The following is a 17,719-nucleotide window of genomic DNA, read 5'->3' as shown; positions in this document are numbered from 1 at the left end:
AAGTATCCTCTGAGCAACCTGCCAATGCACCTACTGAGGTGTACTCATGAACCCAGCCAAGAGACCTACCGCAAAACATAGATCAACCAGTGTGTTGAGAAGCCAAATCAATGATCCAATTAGCTAACGGTAGTGGATAGCATTCGCCAAAGGAGAATCTACGTGTGAAGTGGCCTTCCAGTTCAGATCTATAGGAGTAGAAATGGACCAACAATCCTCCATCTCAAAAGTCACCAAGAGCTCCTGGACATATCTCTGTTGAGAGATGAAAATCCGCCTCTGAGACTGATAAATCTCGTGGCCCAAACAGAAATGAAGAAGTCCTAAATCTGTCATCTCGAACTTCTAATGTAGGGCTACCTTCGTCTCTTCGACCTTCTGGGCATGATCACCTTTAACAATCAAGTCATCAACATACAAAACAAACAACACACGACCACCCTCGGAAGTGTGCACATAAAGCTTCGGATCGGCCCTAGAGCATCGATATCCCAACTTGGCCATGAAAAACAAATCAATCTTCTCGTTCTAAGCACACAGAGCCTACTTCAAGCCATACAAGCCTTCTTCAACCTGTAAACCTTCCCATCTAAGGAACCAAAGCCAGGAGGCTGCTCTACATAGATCTCCCCCTTCAAATCACCATTCAAGAAGGCTAACTTCACATCCAACTGAAAGACATGCCATCTACTATGACCAGCCAAGGCAAGAATAGCATGAATGGTCGCCATGCGAGCAGTGGGGGCAAAAGTATCATGGAAATCAAAACCTGGGTGTTGTGCAAAACCTTTAGCAACAAGGCGAGCCTTGTGCTTGTCCAAAGAGCCATCACTATGGTACTTGGTCTTGAAGATCCATTTGACACCAATCACCTTCTTATGAGAGGGACGAGGCACAAGAGACCAAGTGCCATTCCACTCAATAGCCTCCAACTCGGCTTCCATCGCCTTCCGCCAATGATCAGAATATAAAGCCTCCTTCACTGATGTAGGCTCTCTATCCAGCATAACACGAGACATCAAACAGTAGTTAGAGAAAACAAGCTCTGTAAAATGTGTCTAGTGCCTCTGTGACCTCCGCGGTCCATCCTCTGGTTTCCACTCCTCAGGGATCCCCTCGATCCCTGAATCTTGGAGCATGTCACGGGTCTAACGAGGAGGCCAAATCTCGCCTCGGCGCTCTCCATCTCATGAAGTTTTTGAAAGGTCCACCGGCAATGGGGAACCAATCGATGAATCGGAGGGCTAGGTAGTAGGCTCCTCATCCGAACAAGAATCCTCAAGAGACACAAGCTCGAGAGGGACAGTCGCTGGGGCCTAGCTCTCACCGGGATCTCCAAGTACAGGGTGATTCTCACCCCCCGCTGGGGCTGGAACCTCCACGAACCGAACATCACGGCTCGTGTAGACATCCAGCTTAACACGATCATATAATCGGTAGCCTTGAGATTGCGAGCTATAGCCCACAAACACCTGTCTTCTAGAAGTTGCTTCAAATTTGTCACGTTGTGTCTTCGGGTTGTGAACATAAGCATCACACCCAAAAACCCTGAAATAAGAAACATCAAGCTTGGATCCAAAGTATACCTCAAAAGGTTGTTGGTAGCAGAAGTAGGAGAACGATTAAGGATGTGAACTGAAGTAGCAACAACCTCAACCCATAGACATTGAGGTGTCTGACGATGCTTCATCATAGTATGGGCCATCTCGATCACACTGCGATTCTTCCACTCCAAAATGCCATTCTCTTGAGGAGTGTTTGTATTGGCAAACTCCTGGTGTATACCATGATCTGTACAAAACCGTTGCACAAAACCGAGCAAACTCATTAGAAACAAATTCTCCTCCCTTATCCGATCGTAAGGTCTTCAACTTCCATCCTGATTGGTTCTCCTCAAAGAGCAACCAATCCTTGAAGTTGGAGAAAGCTTCTGACTTCAGCTACAAATAGGCCCGTGCCATCCTGCTGTAATCATCTACAATGAGCATGAAATACAAACTCCCTTGAAGGGATTCCATCCTCATCAGGCCACAAAGATCGGTGGAAACAAGCTCCAAGGGTACGGAAGACTGCCTCAAAGCCTTGCTGGAAACAACATCACGAGTCTGCTTCCCACGGATGTAAGATACACAAGGCTGTTGACTCACCACAATATTGGGAAAACCGGTCCTTAGACGCCTTTCGAAGGTATTCATAATTGAGGTGACCAAACCGAGCATGCCGCTCGGACTGTGTTTGAGAGGTAATAAGAAGAGAAGTCAAGGCAGAAGAATACTACAACTTATAGACTCCATTCTCCTCATAACTTGAAGAAAGAACCGCTCTTGATCCTCAATCAAGAATCCGAAAAGAATCCACATCAAATCGACCAAAAGGCGGAAGGCACAAATCTTGTGCACCGAGAGAAGATAATACCCCAAAGCCGACACATAAAGTACCTCAGATGCATGGGCACCACCACGCCCATGTGGAATAAGATGCATATTGCCCCTAACCTAAATAGGAATCTGTCCATGAGAAGGCCGCAAATGAGTAACACCTGCTGAAGAAGGAGTCATGTGCCTAGAGGCACCACTATCAACAATCCACTCCCGAGTGAATGGGTCAGTCAACATAGCATCAGAAGTCGGCATAGTCGAATCCTCAACCACCTCCAAATGAAGAAAAGCAGTTGATAAGGAAGCAACCACCGCTCTGGAATCCTTTAAAGATTTCTCGTTCTTCTCCTTCTCCTTCTTCTCCTTGTCGGGGCAATCCTTCTTCCAGTGACCTATTTTGCCACAAATGTGACAAGTAGACTCCTTGTCTTTGGCCTTCTTAGATTTGTCTTCCTTCTTCTTCTTTGGGTCCTTCCCCTTCTTCTGAGAGAATTGACCAACCAAAGCTTTAGATTTCGAAGCATTGGTTCCCTTCAATTGCTCCTCTTGGTCCAAGACCATAGGAACCAACTCTTCCCACCGAATAGTCTCACACCGCCCTAAAGCAATCAAGGCAGAATAAAAACCACTGAAGCAAGGCGGTAACTGTGAAAGGAGAGTTATTGCCATGTCTTCGGAAGTGAACACCTTCCCTGCGTTTTGAACTTGCATCTAAAGCTGCCTTAGCTTGTTGATATGCTCCTACATGGATGATGACTTGTTGACACTTATAGTCTTCATTTGCACTTTCAAAGACACACGCTTCATGACGGTCATCCGATTATACATCTGATCCAACTCTAGCCATATCTCCCTAGCCACTGTCAAATGCTCTATATGAGAGATAGCAGCAATAGTACATGAGAGAAATAAAAACGAGCGAATGCATGCATTGAGTTTATCCCGATGTGCCTGAGCCTTCACCAACTCCGCTTTCTCACTAAAAGAGAGTCTGGACTCGTCTCGCGAAGAACAGTTGATTGATTCCATAACAAGCTCCACCAAATCATAGGACTCCAATATGGCAAGCATCATGACCCACCACATGCGGTAGTTCTCACCATCGAGCTTTTGATCTGAAGGAAGAGCTGGTAGGACGGGCACCTTCCGGCGGTCCATGATTGCCTGAACTCTCTCGGCCTCAAAAGACATCTTTACCTACAATGCCTGCACAAAACACAAAAAGCAGTCCCCCTCTGACTATGAAAATGCAGCCTACTAGGGTTGAGGTTCACTCGTCCTATTCCTTCTTCACCCGCTGGAGGCGATGAAAAGGTAAAATCTGCACTTGAAGGCCAAAAATGCAGCCTTCTTCCTTCTCTAGCAGCAGCAACTTCAGCAAATCTTCTCTTTTCTCACACGCCCACGCTCGCTTAAGCCTTGTTCTGATGCGCAGCCCACCTGCTCGCACTTGAACACTGAAAACGCAGCCTTGTGTCGCGCTGAAAACTCCTCTTCAGATAGATTCACCCTAGGTCAGTCCTTCAATGCTCTGATACCATGTCAGAGTGAAGCAATGCGGAAGCGAATAACCATGACAAAGAGTGAACAGAGAGAGAAGAGAGAGAGAGAAAGCGACAGTGAAACGCAGAAAATCTATAGTGAAGAATGTTGTATAAGGATGTAGAATTATACACGGGTGCAGAGAAAATATCTGCATATGTCTCAACCTCGAGGATCTCGATCTCTGTCAGCCCGAGAGCAATCTCCGTCACCAGCAGGTTGAAATCTGTGAGATACAATATCCAAGACCACTGGAAACTCAGCCTTATAAAGGCTGAAAATAATGCCTGAAAAATACCTGAAATAATCAGGTTGGCTGCATTAAATGCATCCGACTGCAGTCAGACTTCCGGACAGTCCGACTGCTGCCACATGGCACTGCTGCAGGGAATGACTCTCAACACAACAACACTATCAAGGAAAAGCTTGCATCATTCTCCATAGTTGTGCCTCTGAAAAATAGGCCAACCAGGTAGAGCATATAGCCTAGTATTAAAGCATGTTTAGGCCTCTCATAAACTTGCTTAAATTGTGGCTACTATGTTCTCTCCATCTGACCTCCAGTAAGGTATACTTCAGGCAATATCTTCTAAAATAAACTTCACCCAGTCTTTTCAATCTTTTAAATTTTCGCATATCCAAAAACTCTGCTTCTATACAACATAAAATGCAATTTAGCAATATGTATACTTTCTACAAAGCGGAAAGAGCAAACAAATAAATATCACACTAGAAATCTAAACGACAAGCAGCAAGCAGCCTACCCTTAATTGTTGAGGAAGCGCACTGAGCCCAAAATCAGATACTTTCAAATTACCGTGACCATCAAGAAGTAGATTCTCTGGCTGTCACCAATCAAAAGTAAATAAAAGCACAAAATAAGGACTGGAAAAAGCAACAACCGAGCAATCCTCTGAATACATTCCATTGATCCAAATGACAGACTCCCACCTTTAGATCCCTATGATATACACCCCTACTATGGCAATAATCAACAGCATTTAGAAGTTGTTGAAAATATTTCCGTGCTTCATCTTCCTTTAGCTTCCCTTTTGAGGCCTATTGTGCAAGGAGGAAAAATGAACATGTGAGGAGCCAGACAAGACAACAGCCAACTTGAAACCTTGATTGAATGATAATCTTCCTACAAATTCAAAAATAAAAACATGTGACAAACTTACAATTCTATTGAACAATTCGCCTCCTGTTACATACTCAAGTACAAAATAAACTTTTGACTTGCTTGCCATAATCTGTAGATGCATCATTGTGATATCCCAACACAAGCATAGAAATTGCTTTTAGTTTTCAAAAAATATGAACATCATGTGCATCAAAGAGAAAGAGGATCACCTCATATAGCTGTACAATAAACGGATGTTTCACAAGTTTCATTGTTGATACTTCTCGCTTTATCTGAAAAGGTGGAAAACGACAACCACTAGAGGATTAAGGACCTTTAAATAAGCATACACACATTCAAATATACATAGATACAGAATAAAAACAAGTATATCATAAAGTAGAAACTTCAACCAAGCTGTTACCAAAGAACCCACCTTAAAAGACACATGAAATATAAATGTGAGGAAAAGGTATAAAGTACAAACTTTGTGCAGGTTGTTACCAAAAACAAATCAGCACTTGCCTCTGATGGTCAGTGGAGATGCTAGAATGCAATCCCTCTTCCTAAATAGCAATGCATTCTCAAATAACATAGTTCCAGTTTGCTGATGCCACAATGCTACTTAGTAGCCTTATTGATAAGGAACCATCATGACAGATTGCTTATTTGCATGTACGCCTTGCCAGGTTGCTGGTATAGAGGCTAAGCAAGCAAGGACTTTTGATTCACTGTCCATGCAGACCAGGCTAAAGCTGTATGTCAGAGGCACCTAACACATGGGCAGCAATAGCAAAGAAAGCACAAGGAGTGGAATAGAAATCAAAATGGATTGAAGTGGTAAAGGCTCCATCAAGCAAAGATGAATTTGTAAACACTGCACTAAAACAGGAGAAAAGAAGTAAGAGCTTTCCATTTGCATGTGGTGTGATGGAAAGAAAAGCAAGACCCATTGGAAGATGTAGCAACATTATGTACTACAATGGGATCAAGGACACCCCCTTCTGTGAGAGTGCGCAGTGTAAAGGAAAGCAAACACAGAGTGAATAGAGAAGGAGATTAAAAGAAATGCAAGAGAGAGAAGGAACAAACTAACTGAATGACACAAGGCTGCAATGATCAGCCCCAACATGCAGCACTGAGTGAATATGGGCACCACATGGAAGCAAGGGATGAGAGAAGAATGGGAAGGGTTGGTTGAATGATGGATCAATAAGTGAGGGGGGCAAGCAGCTTATAAATAGGCAAACTGAGGCCACAAGTAGCATAGAAACCAACTAGGCCCAAAATGTGTGCGTGCATGTCAGCCCACCTAACCAACCAAATGACAAAAAATCACAATATCAAAGCTCTAAATGTCCTTGTTTGATTCAATCCAAGGCTCACAGGTAGGAGAAGATTGTACATGACACACATGATTGCTAACATCCCCTCTCAGATCTTGGATGTGGCAAAAGGCCAAAGGAGATGGAATGAATCCAAGGGTGGCAAGAGGAGAGCCACTATCGATGAAGTCTATCAATGAAGAATGCTAACCAAGGAGAGTAAGACCCCCTCTTTAGATGCCTAATCCAACGGGAGGCCACCATAGGCCAAGGAGAATGGAGAGGCCTCAAATGGATCACTCCAAAAAACTCCAATTGAGAATGGGTGAGCCACACCTCTAACCCCATTGAGAGATGATAGCGAGGAGCTATCAAAGGTGTCGTAACATACCAAAAAATAACAAGGACCAAGGGCCATAGAAGGGGTGTGCAAGCAAGAGAGGATGGTGGATTGATGCTAAAGAAAAGAGACCGCCAACATGAAGAAAAGAACTGAAGTACATTGTAATCCTTGAAGAAGCTCCTCCAAATCTAAAGGGATTGGGATACAAGGGAACCACCAAAGGAGATGATAGCACAATCGGAAACAAGTGCAGCAATGCAAAGCTATCTCAAAGGGCCCTCACAATGGAAGGGGAATGAGGCCTGTATAGCCCCCCTAATTGATCCTAAAGAAGAATCCTCATCAACAAATAATGCTTGCTCAATGAAGACAACCCAAGTATGAGCTGATTTGGGGTTGGTACACAAAGAATAAAATGTATTAAAACTTAGGGCCCATAAGGGTACATTCACATGTACAACATAATAATACACGTGTACAATACACGGAGGTGAATAAAGGACCTTTACATCCCAACAACCTCCCACTTAAAGGTCCAAAGTGAACCTTTAACCAACTCCCACCAGTCGTATGCAATGCTCATGCTAAGCCTTGCTTAAACTTTTAGTGAGAACACCTGTAGGGTTGTCCTGTGTTTTGATCTTGGTTAATGTGATTAGACCACCTTCCAGAATCTGTCTGATAAAGTGATATCGCACATCTATATGCTTTGTGCGTGAATGATACATGGCATTCTTAGCCAAATACACAGCACTCTAGCTATCACATCCCAACACTGGAGTACTCATGGACATGCCGAGATCCTCTGCAGGTCTACTCAACCATATAGCTTCCTTAGAAGCTTCAGTAGCTTATATGTATTCAACTTCAATAGTACTCAGTGCTACGATGTTCTACAACCTGGAGCACCAAGAGACGGCCCTGTCAGCAATTGTAAAGACATACCTGCTAGTGGATATGCAAGTGTCCAAGTCACCTGCCATGTTTGTATCACAATAGCCTTGCAGACCTGCACCCTGCCCATAGTGAATACACTTTCTTTGTGTACCCTTTAGATATCTAAGAATACACTTGACAGCCTCCCAATGTGGTTTGCCAAGATTTGACATAAACCTGCTGACAACTCCCACTGCATGAGCAATGTCTGGACGAGTAGTGACCATAGCATACATAAGAGAGCCACAAGCCAATGCATAAGGGACTCCCTTCATAGCATTGGCTTCCATGTCATCTTTTGGGTTGTTGGCTTTACTAAGCTTAAGATATGGAGGTAAGGGCACCCCAAGAGGCTTAGCTTCAGCCATGTTAAATCTGTCCAGTACATTTTCAATGTAATTATCTTGAGATAAGAACAGCAATTTCTGTGTTCTATCCTTGCGAATCTTCATCTTCATGCTCAATATATGCTCTACATTCCCCAAATCTTTCATGGAGAAAGCTGATTTCAGTTAATCTTTGAAAGCATCCAAGCTAGTCTTTCTTTTCCCAGCAAGCAACATATCATCCACATACAAAACAAGTATGATGGGGTTGCCATCTGTATCCTTTTTCATGTACAAACAATGATCTGCATGGTTGCATGTAAACCCATGAGAGAGCATAAAAGTGTCAAACTTTTTGTACCACTGCTATGGTGCTTGCTTCAGCCCATACAAGCTGTGTTTTAGTTTACACACCAACTGCTCTTTTCCAAGAACTACGAAGCCCTCCGGCTGTTTCATGTAGATCTCCTCATCAATATCACCATGCAAAAAAGTTGTTTTCACATCCATTTGGTACAGCTCTAAATCCAATATAGTAGTGAGAGCAAAAAGCACACATAGAGTAGTCATCTTCATAACAGGTGAGAAGACCTCTTGGAACTCAATCCCTTCCTTCCGTACATACCCTTTGGCAACAAGTCTTGCCTTGTACTTGGGTTTCCCATCAATTGTCTTTACTTTGTAAACCCATTTGTTTGAAAGAGGCTTTCTTCCGTTGGGCAACAACACAAGATCCCAAGTATCATTAGCATACAGAGATTTAATCTCTTCCTGCATAGCTAGCTTCCACTTACTGCTGAATTTGCATGACTTGTCACAAAAAAATAGGCAAAAACAAGTCGACTACAATTAATGCAGCTGACTGCCCAAAAACGTAACCGACTACTACTGTGCCACGTGGCACCTGCCCAACCTGCTAATGTGGCATCCCGCGTTGTTGACATGTCCTGTTGCGTTGTCTGTACTGCTGACGTGGCCAGGGAATGACTCGCTAACACCCCCTCTCAGATCCTGGACAGGGCAGAAGATTGAGGGATCTAGAATGTTATCAAAGAGGAGCCTGGGGAAGTGCCTTCGTAAACAAATCTGCAAGATTATCCTCTGTCTTGCAGTACTCCACATCAATGATCCCATCCAAAAGCTTCTCCCGAATGAAGTGAAACTGGATCTCAATGTGCTTCGTCCGAGCATGGAATACAAGATTCCGTACCAAGGCAATGCAACTCTCATTGTCGCACCATAGAAAAGTAGGACAAGTCTGGGGACAGCCAAGCTCCTCCAACAATCTCCGAAGCCACACAACCTCACATGTGGTGGAAGACGCAGCCCGATACTCCACCTCAATAGAAGAAAGGGCTAACATGGGCTGCTTCTTGCTACTCCAAGAGATAACACCTATATCCAAGGTAAAGCAGTAGCCTGTAGTAGATCACCGGTGGTACACATCGCCAGTCCAATCCGAGTCACTCCAACCTGTAAGAACAAGATCTGAAGCATCTATACATGCTGGATAAGAAATCCCTAAGTCAAAGGTCCCCCTCAAATACCGAAGAATCCTCAAGGCAGCCTGCCAATGCACCTGTTTGGGTTTACTCATGAACCCGCCCAAAGACCCACAGCAAACAAAGATCAACACGAGTGTTGAGTAGCCAAATTAAGGATCCAATCAACTGATGGTAGTGGGAAGCATCCGTCAATGGAGAATCTGAGTGTGAAGTGGCCTTCCAGTTCGGATCCATAAGAGTAGAAATGGTCCGACAAGTCTCCATCTCAAAAGTCACCAAGAGCTCCTGAATGTATCTCTACTGAGAGATGAAGATCCCCCTCTGAGACTCATAAATCTCGTGACCCAAGAAGAAATGAAGAAGAAATGAAGAAGCCCTTCTTGGTTCCTTTTGCAATCAATATGGAACCCTTTTTCAATTTCCACAAACCACCACCAAACAGTATAGTGTAACCATGCAAGTTAAGATATCCAATAGATAGTAAACTCTTCTTGATGCCAGGCATATATCTGACATCTTTCAACACAAGCTCTTGCCCATTATCCAAAGACAAGTGTACAGTGCCTATCCCATCAATGTTGCAAGCATGGTTATTTCCAAGATATACTTTTCCATAACTGCCTACGTTGAACATAGCAAAACACTCCCAGCAAGGAGTTACATGGAAAGAGGCACCAAAGTCTACAATCCAAGTCTAAGTGACACCACCATCAATTGACAAAAGTGCATCAATCACATCAGTCTTGGTAATCCACATATCCTGCATGTGACATACAAGGGCATCATAATCTATTGCACATAGTACATCAGCCTCTGCATCCGAGAGCTCCTCTATGACTACACTGGAGGCCACATTGGCCTTTTCCTTGCCTTTGGCTACATCAGATGCATCTGTCTTATCCTCTTTTTTCTTTTTGTCTCCTACATTCTTCTTTCTCTCTTGTTCCTTCTTATAGTACCTGCAATCAGGCTTCTTGTGGCCCTTCCGACCACACTGATAGCAAGTAACATCACTCTTTTCCTTTTCTTTGTTGTTACTTCTACTTCTCTGTCCAGCATTTGCATTTTTCTTTTCAGCCCTGCCTCTAACATTGTAAGCTGAGTTGTTGCCTTCTCCACTAGACTTACATCCAATTTCTTCATTCAAGATTGAACCCCTCACACCATCATATGAGAGATTGGGGTTATTACTGAGAGAAACTACCAAGGTCTCCCAGGAATCAGACAGTGTCATGATCAGAAAGATCACCCTCAACTTATCATCAAAATTCAAATTAGCATCCTTAAGCTGATTTAAAATACCAGTAAATGCACTCAAGTGCTCAGTTGTAGGCTTGGACTCATCCAGCCGCATATTCACCAACTTGCACATTAAATGCACGTGATTAGCAGGTGTGGTGATCTCATAGATAGTTTTCAATTTCCCCCATATTGCATGACCAGTATCTAAGCCCTTAATGTCTGTCAAAATGTCATCAATGACACCCATCTTTATATAAGCCACAACCTTTTTGTTGACTTTGACCCAATCTGCATCAGACATTTGTGCAGGTTTATCTTCCTGCAAAGCGTCTTCATAATCCTTTAAGAACAATATGCCCTGCATACAGTCTTTCCAAAGGTCAAAACCCCGACTATCAAACCATTTGATTTCCATCAAACTCTTAATGTCAGAACTAGAAGAAGTTGCAACCATTTTTATCACAAACACAAGTGTAAATGCATTGAACTGCAAGAGCACAAGCTAAACCAACAAATACACTGTTGTTCTTTCCCAAACAGCAATAAACCTCTGTTGCTTTTACATAAACCAGACACCACATGGGAAAATACTGCAGAAATTTACCAAAATCTGCATAAAATCCCAAATTTCCAAGTCCGACAGTGAGTAAATGTCAGTCAATCTAACCCAGCTAAGCAAAATTTCATCAATACATGAAAAGCCCCAATTTTTCTAGGTCCAATATTAAGAAATTTTACTCGGATGAGCAAAATTCCAACAAAGTTGGCAAAATCCCCAGTTTAACTAAGGCCAACATGCACAATGTCTGCAATTTCTAAAACAAATGTCACTGTCAAGCATAAACAACATCAAATCTGGGAAAAGCCCCAAATTTCCAGGCTCAAATTTGCACAAATCTGAAAACTGTGCTTCCATGCGCGAACACCCAGAAGAGCAAGAAATAAGAGAGATTGAAAATCCCCCCCCCCTTGATAAATCAGAAAATTTTCAATCTCTCTTATTTCTTGCAGCCCCGTGCGACACATGACCAGAAACGGTCGCCTGCTAGTCCGGAAGGAGGGGGAGGGGGGGGGGGGGGGGGGGGGGGAGAGGGGGTTTCCCTGATCCCCCCCCCCTTGATAAATCAGAAAATTTTCAATCTCTCTTATTTCTAGCAGCCCCGCACGACACGTGACCAGAAACAATCGCCCACTAGTCCGGGCTCTGCGACACATGACACCCATTAGTCTTCCGCTCGAGTGCCCGCTCGCACCACTGGTCTTCTGCACAACTGCTCACTGGTCTTCTGCACGACCTGTGCTGCACAGGTCGTTTTTCTTGGAGTCAACCTGTGATGGTCATTTGCACGCGACTTGTTCTACCTCACGTGTTGAGTGATGTTTGTAGACTGTTGTCGGTCCTATGACCAGACACTCTTGGGAAACGCAAACGCTATAACCAACGCTCTGATACCAGTTGTTGACTGCGCAGCTAGCAGAAGTGTGAAGATTTGCACCAATGGAAGTGTGTAGGTGAGTGAGAGTGAGAGTGAGAGTGAGTGACAGAGAAAGTACGAGCTGATTTGGGTGTACCAACAATGTGTTGGTACACAAAGAATAAAATGTATTTATACTTACGGCCCATAAGGGTGCATTCACATGTACAACATAATAATACACATGTACAATACACGGAGGTGAATAAAGGACCTTTACATCCCAACAAGTACAGAGTTTGGTAAGGCCAGGAACTAAGAGGAGATGAAAGCCGAAGTCCCAAACATGTAAGCTTGATGGACAATTAGGCAATAGCTACAAGGAGCCATCAGAGTGCAACGGATGCACAAGCATGCGATCGACTAAAAGAAAATGAACATCAGAGAAGAGGGAGAGAGAAAAGAGACAATAGAACACACAAATCTGAAGTCGATGAATGCTAAGATGAAGAAGGCAGATGTGTCCATGGGCTGTCGAATGTATCTCCATGAGCCAATCTCTCTCTCCACCTGAAAAACCAAGTGAGAAATGAGCGGAGCGGGCCTGCCTACAAATAGGCCAAAAACATAGGGAAAATGTGATCAGTTGGCTGCTGCAAAATACAATCACTGCAATAAAATAATCACAATAAATGTTGCGCAGAAAATCTGACTGCCACGTGGCATTCTAAAAATGTCTAGCCTGCTTGACTGGCCAGTAATGCTAAAAATGACCTAGTGCATACATGGAATTGCCGAACTTGTAAACAGGAAATGCGTAAATGTGTCTGAGAGTACTAACTATACAACAATAAGTTGCCAATGTCTGTCCAGGGGATGATTAAATCTCTTAACACCCCCTCTCAGATTCGGGACGGGGCATAAGACTTGAGGATCTAGAGTGTTGTTGAAGAATAGCTTGAGAAAGAGCCTTCATAAATAAATTTGCCAAGTTGTCCTCCATCTTGCAGCACACCACATCAATGGTCTCATCCAAGATCTTCTCCCAAATGAAATGATACTGTATCTCAATGTGCTTTGACCTAGCCTTGAGACTGGAATACGAGTTTCCATGCCAAACCAATGTAACTCTCATTGTCACCATGCAGCGTAGTAGTGTGAAGATATGCTAGGGTTTGCACTAAGGAAACACAGCACGTATGGCCAAGACTCGAACACAAACAAGCAAAACTCAAACCCTAAACGCAAAATGCAAAGTGCGAAAACTCAAAACTCAAAGACAAAGACAAATATAGAGAGAAGAAACTCTGAAGTGAATGAATGTTGTAAATGAATGTAAGAGTGTACAGAATGCCCAACAACAAAGCAATGTTGTGTTAGAAGAGTGATGTCCACCAAAATTGGAGTGTTGTGATCACCAACTGCAGAGGATGATACTTGACGATGAGGGCGAGAGCAAGAGGCTACAAACGCAATAGTAGAGAGGCCGCCCAAAGGAGAAAGGGCACAACCAACTATTGCCTACACGCAAGAGAGCCAAACGCAGGCTCCAAAAGGTCACCTAATGCTGAGGAAGGGCACTAGCAATTGTCGCCTGGTTAATGAGGGTCAAACGCAAGCAGTAGGAAGCAATCTGATCAGCTGACGATGGCTGATGGAACCAAATACAGCAATAGAGAGGGTGCCAAACAATAGGTGACATCTGTGGAAGGAGTCAAGCACTACAAGGGCTGATGGAGGAGTGGTAGCCATTGCAAAGGGTAGACTGCCACGTGGATGAAGATTGATGGCTGAAATCTGCACTAAAAGAAAGAGGCTGAATGGTGGGCAACCTATCTATTTATAGATGTTAAAGGATGCCCCAAAAAATTAAGGTTTTGGGGTACTACTGAAACTCCCTCGAACAGCATACCACATTTGCGTTTTTCATTAATTAAGCATGTTTTCAGGCTCTTTAAAAATGCTAATCAACTATAAAGCATGTTTTAGTTCAACACCCTCTCTCAAGCCCAAAACAAAGCCTAAAAGGGAAGGCCGGCAATGTCTACCCCAAGGCGTCTTGCTCCAAGCCAAGGCATCGAACAAAGGGTGCACGTTGGCTACCCAGTGGCCTACCAAGACTACAGAGGCAATGGTTATCTTACCAAGGGAGTCCAAGTAGTCACCCTAGAGAGAACAGGGCATCGAACAAAGAGTGCTTCTCGGCTACCTAGTGGCCTACCAAGCCCTATGAAGGCAGATGGAACCACATTAAACTTTTTTTCTTTTGTTTTTGGGATGGAAAGTTAACTTTAGGGTGGTAGCCCATTAAGTGACAGTGGCCCAAAAGACGATAGTAGAGATGATACACCCAACACATCACAAAATAGTACAAGCTTACCTAACCACTCCAGGATGTCGATGACGAGAAAAAGATAATGAAGTATCATAGGAAGAAGGATGGTGGTATAATCCGTCGATGGAAACAACTTAGGATCCATCCAATGGTGCTCTACACAATGGGATGCATAGTATGCTCATGCAGTAGGTGCCACTTGGACAATATCCCTCGTGGGGAAATTGTTCACTTGTCCAAGCACCCTAGTACAAATATGATCAAATCATGCAATCAATAGGAAAAGGTACAACATGGAGGGAAGGCCAATGTTAAAGACAAGTGCCAAAACCTATAGAATACCAAGAAGGGTAGGAACCCCCTCTCAACCCGAAGATCAATACTGAGGAAGGAAGAGGAGCTTGAGGATATCAATCTTCGTGTGGATTCTGAGAAAACCCCAAATCTGAAAATTAGGGTTTCTGCACTTTTTAGGGTTTGCAAAAATTGGCGGGCCAGACTGAGAAAATGGCTAGTAGAGCTGAGAAAATGGTAGGCAGAGCTGAAAACAGCCGCAGTTTTTCCAAAACAGCAGCTCCTCGGGCTGTGTGCAAGGTTGTGTATTTTGTACTTTTGTGGGCACACATTTCGAGAAGGGTGTGGTACAACAGTATAGTGCTGTAATTTACTGGCTGAGTGCTGATTTAGGTGGCATTGTGCACACTTTGGCATTTGAGTGACAGTTTGGTACATGTTTCTTAATCCCATGGGGGATTTTGGTACTATGAGGAGTATACTCTATACTTCAGCACTGAAGTATTTGGCTGCAGATTTTATCTATCATTGACAGCATGGCACGTCAAGGAAATAATGATTAGAGCAACATCCTTGGTGTCCTCACTCAGGAGGACAAACTTGATGGCTAGAGTTTTATGGTCCATAACCTTCTTGCGGCGAAGGACTTGTGGGACTATGTTACAGGTGATTTGCAGCAACCAAGAGGTCTTGCACCTCAGACACCTCAGCGTAACGCTCGAGGACAAGTTACTGGTGTTGCTGGTGGTGGTATTGGTGCTGCTACTGCTGCTGCCCCTCCTCTCCCTCCTACCAAGGATCGGAGGAAATGGGACTCGAAAGATACACAAGCACTTTCTTTGATTGCCTTGTCAATGAAAAGGGCAATTATTCCGCACATTCAGTCTTGAAAGACCTCAAAATCAGCATGGGATGTACTTGAGCGTATTTTTGCAGCACGCAATGAGGCCAGGATATCCTATCTCTACAGAGAATTGGCCAATGTGACCGTGGATAAAGGTGAGAGCATGACAGAGCACCTTACTCACATACAGGATTTGCGTGAGCAGCTACTCAATATTGATGAGGTCATTCAGGATGTAGAATTGGTAAACATCACACTGAACTCTCTTCCAGAGTCATATCTTGGTTTCCACACCTCTTTGATGTTGTTTTTGAAAAGAGGGCAGCAGCCCCTTACATTTGTGGAGTTGAAAGGCCTCTTGCTGCAAGATCAACAGACTCGGAAGAATGTGGCATTGCGTTCAGGTGATGTGGCTATGCTTTGCAAGTTCAAAGGCAAAGGAAAAGTCAAGCAAAATGTAAAAAATCAGCAAAAGGGTGATGCTGGACAGTCATCAAATAAGGTTGTCCAAAGACACAGAAAAGACTAAAGAGAAGGGGAAATGCCATTATTGCAAGAAGCCCGGTCACTATATCGATGAATGCAGAAAGAGATTGGCCAAAGAGAAGAAAAAGAACTCAAGTTTGGCTGTCCAAGAAACATCAACCAGCAAATCTACTAACGATGATACTTCAGCCAACTTTGTAGAGGAGGACTATGTATTTCTCACATGCAATTATGATTCTTCAATGGCTGATTCAGCATTTAATGCTGCTAAAGCGCAGCAAACATGGTATTTTGACAATGGGGTGTCAAAGCACATTACTTCCAAGAAGTGTTTGTTTATCTCTTTGCATTCAACCCCTATTGGGAAGCGTGTTACATGTGCGAACAGCAACAGTTATGATGCATGTGGCATTGGGACAGTCACTATTACTGCTGCAGATTGTTGTGATTTCATGCTTCTAGATGTCGTGTTTGTACCTGGCATTACAAAGAACTTGTTGTCTATCTCTGCTTTCAATAAGCATGGCTTTCAGATCATCTTTGAGGATGACAAATACATTGTTAGAGACAGAGATGGATTATGCACTTAGGCTGTCCGGCACCCTGCATAAGGGTCTATTTTTGTTGGATACATATGACAAGCAGTCTCATGATGCTTTAGCAGTCACTACTCTTTTGCCCGCTATGCAAAATGCGGAGCTATGGCATGCCCGCTATGGATACATGAGCTTTGGGAGTTTTATGACCCTTTAGTGGTGTCATATAGTAGATGCATTGCCTCCAGTGGAGACTCCACCTCCTCATGCATGTGAGGGATGTATTTTGGTCAAGATGCATAGATTTGCCTTAAAAAAGGATGGTGCAATGCCTGTTGTCCGAAAAATGCAGCTTATTCACTCTGATGTTTGTGGTCCCATCAGGACATGTGCACTTGGAGGTCATCAATACTTTGTTACATTTATTGATGACTACTCTAGATATACATGGGTGTATGTGCTGAAGGAAAAATCCGATATGTTCATGCATTTCAAGCATCTTGTTGCAAAGCTTGAAGCTGAAACTGACTTAAAAGTGCAGACACTTCGCACAGATAGAGGGGGAGAGTATATGTCTCGTGCTTTTGAGACATATTTGCTTGATCATGGCATTACACATCAAGCCACAATTAGAATGGCTCCTCAGCAAAATGGTGTTGCTGAAAGGAAGAATCGGACTCTTATGGAGATGACTCGTTGTATGCTAAAAAGTAAGGGGCTACCTCATAAATTTTGGCTAGAAGGCCTTCAATGTGCAAATCATGTGTTGAACCGTGCACCCACTAAGGCACTGAAGACGATCACACCATTCGAAGCTTGGCATGGCAAGAAACCCAAAGTAAACTACTTTCAGGTGTTTGATTGCATAGCCTATGCACATGTTCTGAAAGAGCTTCCTGGGAAGCTTGATAACAAGGCTGTAAAATGCATATTTATTGGCTACAGCTCAGAGAGCAAGGGCTATCACTTGTACAACCCACGTACGAAGAAAGTCTTTGTCAGTAGGGATGTTCTATTTGCTAAAAATGCTGCATTTTCACATGATTAATTTCAAATGCCAGTCACCCATGACATTGGTGATGTCTTTGA

At 43.5% G+C, this 17,719-nt stretch overlaps 1 protein-coding gene and 1 pseudogene across 2 annotated transcripts in view; both read right to left on the bottom strand.

Moving 5' to 3' along the window:
• LOC148022068 (CBL-interacting protein kinase 32-like) overlaps positions 1–17,719 on the bottom strand; it is a 68,566-nt gene that overhangs the window by 33,264 nt on the left and 17,583 nt on the right. For both annotated transcript variants that reach the window (XM_087697679.1, XM_087697681.1), the window contains exons 2-5: positions 5,274–5,336; positions 5,102–5,173; positions 4,872–4,979; positions 4,685–4,765 (exon numbers count right to left, since the gene is read on the bottom strand). In XM_087697679.1, coding sequence (XP_087553805.1) covers positions 4,685–4,765; positions 4,872–4,979; positions 5,102–5,173; positions 5,274–5,336 — 324 coding nt within the window. The remainder of the gene's footprint in view (positions 1–4,684; positions 4,766–4,871; positions 4,980–5,101; positions 5,174–5,273; positions 5,337–17,719) is intronic.
• On the bottom strand, positions 5,793–10,712 carry LOC148022069 (uncharacterized; annotated as a pseudogene).

This window comes from Lygodium microphyllum, chromosome 17 (assembly GCF_053477565.2).
Source record: "Lygodium microphyllum isolate KBCC chromosome 17, Lygodium_microphyllum_v1.1.10, whole genome shotgun sequence".
In the NCBI taxonomy this organism is placed as follows: domain Eukaryota; kingdom Viridiplantae; phylum Streptophyta; class Polypodiopsida; order Schizaeales; family Lygodiaceae; genus Lygodium; species Lygodium microphyllum.
This window is presented reverse-complemented; position numbering and strand designations above follow the sequence as displayed.